General features: G+C 51.6%; 1 protein-coding gene across 1 annotated transcript in view; it reads right to left on the reverse strand.

Annotated features, from left to right (window-relative positions):
- Positions 1–2,397: 2,397 nt before the first annotated feature.
- The window catches only part of si:ch211-214j24.15 (uncharacterized), a 7,166-nt gene continuing 4,563 nt past the window's right edge, over positions 2,398–5,000 (reverse strand). The window contains exons 6-7 of the mRNA XM_056607946.1: positions 4,455–4,782; positions 2,398–4,091 (exon numbers count right to left, since the gene is read on the reverse strand). Coding sequence (XP_056463921.1) covers positions 3,295–4,091; positions 4,455–4,782 — 1,125 coding nt within the window. The 3' untranslated portion in view covers positions 2,398–3,294. The remainder of the gene's footprint in view (positions 4,092–4,454; positions 4,783–5,000) is intronic.

Genomic DNA, 5,000 nt, shown 5'->3' on the forward strand with positions numbered 1-5,000 from the left:
CATTAAATTGGAGCAGAGAAGACGCCTCTTCCCCCGTCTTTGTCGGTTGTATTGCGTCTATTCTTTTATCAAAATGATTTGAATCAGGGCGCACCATCTATCCATGCAGTCCCCTCCACTAATTCTCTGCCCCGATGCCCGATAGCGACTCACGAGGCATTGCCTGCGCTGGTGTGGGTTTATTGTATATTTTTCAGTCTTTTTCTCTTCAGCCGCCCCCCCCTGCTCGGTGAATCGAGTTACACAACTTGCATTCCTCTCCGTCTAAACAACCGTGTCAGCATCGATGAGACACGTCACCGGCAGATGACATCGTTGGATATATAATAGGGCTAGGGGGTCGCCCCGGAAACAGCATCCGTGTTTGTTGATTCTATACCGTAGCGGAACAAACATGTATCGTATGATGAAACATACCTGGAAGGCCGCACAGGACTGGTTATTATGTATTCAGTGGATCATCGGATACCTATTGTTATTGTTAGTACATATTGCATTACACATATATATATGGCCTGAATGCCCTTCTGTATATATATACATGTATAAATATAAATTTATCAGACACTCACTTGTGTTGAGTTCACCTAGAATATACATAGTCTCCCCCTTAGACCAACACCACTTTTAGACAATTATTGTATGTAGTGCGTCCTGGCACTTAAAATAGTACTTAGCATTGTGTAGCGTCTTATCCTAGCTAGCTTTGTTGTATACGGGGAATGGGTTAACCTAGCGATTGTTAGTGCTTGGCACTTGGTTTTGCAAACCTCCTTACTGTACCAACAGCGATATATATAGTTGTTTCTCTTTCCTCTAAAAAATGAACTTATTGTAAGCCGCTTTGGATAAAAGCGTCTGCTAAACGCCCTGAATGTAAATGTAAATATAAATGTTTGGTACAAAGTGTCACTGAAACTGAACACAATCCTACTCTGCTGTAAGGCTTCAAGTGGGCGGCCGGACACACACTGAATGTGAAACGTGAAAGTGTGGACGTGATCCACAAGTGTGTAATCCGTGGATCTGCGTCCCATTCCCCGGCCCCCCCCCCCTCCCCAGGGGGGGCGCCCCGACATGGAGCGTGACAGGAGCTGAGTGACGGCTCCACGGTGCTTTGAGTGGCGGCACACTGAGTTGATTCCCTTTTGACTGACTGTGAAGTACCTCCAACCCTCCGACTTGCACCGCCCTCATCCCCTCACTCCCCCCCACTACACACACACACACACTCACCGACTCTCTCCCTCTCTCTCTCTCTGTCTCCCACTCTCTCCCTTTCACCTCCCCCCTCACAACAGACGGATAATGGTATGTGATCGCGCACGGAATCGGGGGAAAGCATCAGAGAGAGAGAGAGAGAGAGAGAGAGAGAGAGAGAGAGAGAGAGAGAGAGAGAGAGAGAGAGAGAGAGAGAGAGAGAGAGAGAGAGAGAGAGAGAGAGAGAGAGAGAGAGAAGGGCCCTGGAGGGTGGGGGGGGGGGGGGGGGGTCGCTGGTAGTTGCCGAGTTGTCGTGCTAATGGAGATGGATGCGGACTCAGAATTGTCTCCCGAAACGGCCGGCGCTGGGAGACACAGATCCATTTCTCCCTTCCTTGGAGTCGCCTATCTCTTTTTAATGAGGTAGGAAGTGGAGAGGGAGAGGGAGACACAGCGTGCACTGGGGGGGAGAGAGAAAGAATGAACATTGAAGGAGTGAGGGGGAGAGAGAGAGAGAGAGAGAGAGAGAGAGAGAGAGAGAGAGAGAGAGAGAGAGAGAGAGAGAGAGAGAGAGAGAGAGAGAGAGAGAGAGAGAGAGAGAGAGAGAGAGAGAGGAACAAAGAATGAACATAGAGAGAGAGAGAGAGAGAGAGAGAGAGAGAGAGAGAGAGAATGAACAGAGAGAGAGAGAGAGAGACAGGAACAAAGAATGAACATAGAGAGAGAGAGAGAGAGAGAGAAAGAGAGAGAGAGACAGGAACAAAGAATAGAGAGAGAGAGAGAGAGAGAGAGAGAGAGACAATGACAGACCACATGCTGGGTGGAATGATGTGGCAGCAGTAGAACGAGGAGGAGAGATGTGATGACGCCAGCGATGGCGGATGCCCCAGGCTGAGAAGACAAGAGGACCACCGCAGGTGTAACGATATTCAGAGGAAAACGATTCGGAAAGACGCCGTCACTAAGACTGGCCATCATGACAGCCGTCTAATGGTGGAGCGTGCTGTCCCTTTCTTCTCTCCCACTCGTTAAACATTTCCATTGCTCCTCCTACACTGCGGCCTCAACTCAAGACACACTGCCTTCCTAACGCCTTCGTACGCAAATAACATCATTAAGTTCAACAAAACGGAACTAGACCAAAGATGGGAAATGTGCAGGGCGTACAAACGTGTTTTCATGTTGGCTGGCCGGTTTACAAACGGGCTTTATTGCGACCACAACGTATTTCCTGCTCTTTATTCGAGGGACAAAGACAAGCAGGTATCTAAATTGTTGTTTCCTCGTGAAGGCTTTTATCCAAAGCAAGGGGATGTATCTTCGGCGTAATACGGTTTCCGTCGCCCTTGACCAAGGAGGACTCTGTCAGTGTCTGTCGTGACGTCCGTGTCAACGGGTTGTGGCGTTCACTGTTACGGTCTCTCTAGACCAGCCTCAGCCAATTGCCTAAGTGAAAAATAGCACACCGCTGAAAAAATAAGGGTTTCAACCCAACAGCGTCACTCTCTCAGCAGGGTCGTTCTGCTGACGCCCTGGAAATACACATGCACACGCACACGTGCACACAAATGTGCACACCTGCACACACACACACACACACACACAAGAAGATGTTCATTTGCATAACGTCTGATCTTCTTTGTGATTTGATGTGCTACAATCTTTCGTTCCTTTGTACGACAATGTTGCAGTTATTAAGTTGCATGTACTCAAATGTGATATATTGCTCTTTCAATTTGCCCTAAACCAGCCCTGATTACCCTTTATACAGGCTAAATGTGTGTAACACCCCCTAAGCCAAGCCCCCCAAAAGGACAAGAAAGAATATTAACTTAATTAACGTTGAGAGGGGTCGCAAAGTGGGGGGTCCCTCTTCTAGGGAGGGGGAGGAGTGGAATGGGTGCCATAATGGATTAGTTAGAATACATCAGCAGAGTCAGCTTCCCTGAAAAGAGGAACTGAAGACTGAACACAAAATTCGCTATCCCACTGTCAAACATCTCTAATACAACACCCCCCCCTGGTGGACAAATCGAGTCGAAGTGAAAGTCGTTCTGCGAATGGATTTTTTCTTAAAGAGACATACACACAGCGTCAGTCACGTGTTGCCCGTTGTGAGTCCTCCTCTGCAGGGCGCTGGCCTCCTCTGTGGGCCTCCAGGAGTTCAAGCATGACCTTCCAGCACTTGTCCAGGCTCTGCTTCATCTCCGTCACTTCCCTCTGGATGTCCTCCAGCAGGTGCAGCTTGGACAGCCCCTCCGCCACGGAGGACCCGGCTTCGTCCTGCTCCGCCCCCTCCTCCCCCGTGGCCCTGCCCCTCTCCGTGACATCATCATCCTCCGACGCCGAGCTCATGGCCCGCTCCCACACCATCTCGAAGTGGGCGTCGACGAAGGCCTCCAGCTCCTCCAGGCTGCTGCTGCCCCATTGGTCGATCAGGGCCTGCAGGTCTCCCGACGCGAAGAGCTTCCTCAGGGCGTCGTCTCTGGGTTGCCACGGCGACCGCGCCGCGACGGCATCCTCCTCGGTCGCCGCCGCTGTCGTCAGCGCCCTCTGGTGGTGGGAGGGGGAGGCCGGCTCAGCCCCCCTGAGTCTCAGGGGGGACACGCAGACACGCCCTTCACTCAGTACCTCCACGCGGTCGTGTGGAGAACTGGTCCGAGACCAGTTTGGCAGAATCCCCATCGCGGCCAATATGTCCCTCAAGGTCCATCTCAGCACCTTGTCGTCTCTGAGGTCAGGGCAGGCCGTACGCGAGGCCAGGCCGTTCATGTCGATGTAGATACTGAGAGCCAATCTGGTCTGTTCTGGTCGTGCAACCACACGACAACTCATGCTGGTCTCCGCTGGACAGTCCAGGGGTGATGAGTTATTGGTGCAGGGTAACCCCACTGGAAAAGACAACAATGGCAGAATTGAGGGAGGGTTCATGTTGGGGAAAAGGGGTACAAAAAGTGCTAAAACACCACATACACCAATTACAGTCGTAGCATAATTGCCTGGGTCATATTCTGGCCAAATTGTGATTTCTAAACTCACTCTGCTCTCCTAAAGCTGCTGATTCAGTGTGCTTTATTGCCTACATTTATATACTGGCCAAATGCGGTCGAACTTACTGTTTCAGCAAAAAGTTCAAAAGTTCATTTTTTCCCCCAAAACCTTGACCTTTGACTTAGGAAATTATGCTATGAGGCTAACGACATGTAAAACAAGTGGAAGTCTCCGTGAGTTTTGTTTAATTACAGCATACTCACAATCTCGGATCTTCCTGTGACGTTGACCCACCGCTAACCCCTGTTGTCGGTGTCTTACTGCCGGAGTCACAGTGTTTCTGATTGAATCCCCCCCTCTCTGGAGCAGAGCTCGCCTGGCCCCCAGCAGCATCTCCTCCACCTGCTCCAGGAGCCGGTGGACCTGGGCCCCGTCTCCCCGGTGCCGGTTGTCCAGGACGTGGTAGCGGTTCCCACACCGCTGCACCAGGCTCCTCAGGGCCTCGCCCTCACTCTCGATCCGCTCCTCGATGCTCGTGTCCCCCAGCCAGTCGCCGTGGCTGAACAGCACCATGGCTCTGCTCCACCGCATCTCCTTGTCCTCCTCCTTATCTTCCTCATTCTCCTCCTCGTCCTCGGCTCCTCCCAACATCTGCTTCTCCTCCTCCTTCTTCTCCTTCTTCACCTTCTCCGCCAACTTCGCTCCACCCAACATCTGCTTCTCCTCCTCCTCCCCCTCCTTCTTCTCTGCTCCTCCCACCATCTCCTCGTCCTTGTCCTCCACCTCCTCGGCTCCTCCCAACGTCTGCT

Source organism: Gadus chalcogrammus, chromosome 2 (assembly GCF_026213295.1).
Source record: "Gadus chalcogrammus isolate NIFS_2021 chromosome 2, NIFS_Gcha_1.0, whole genome shotgun sequence".
In the NCBI taxonomy this organism is placed as follows: Eukaryota; Metazoa; Chordata; class Actinopteri; order Gadiformes; family Gadidae; genus Gadus; species Gadus chalcogrammus.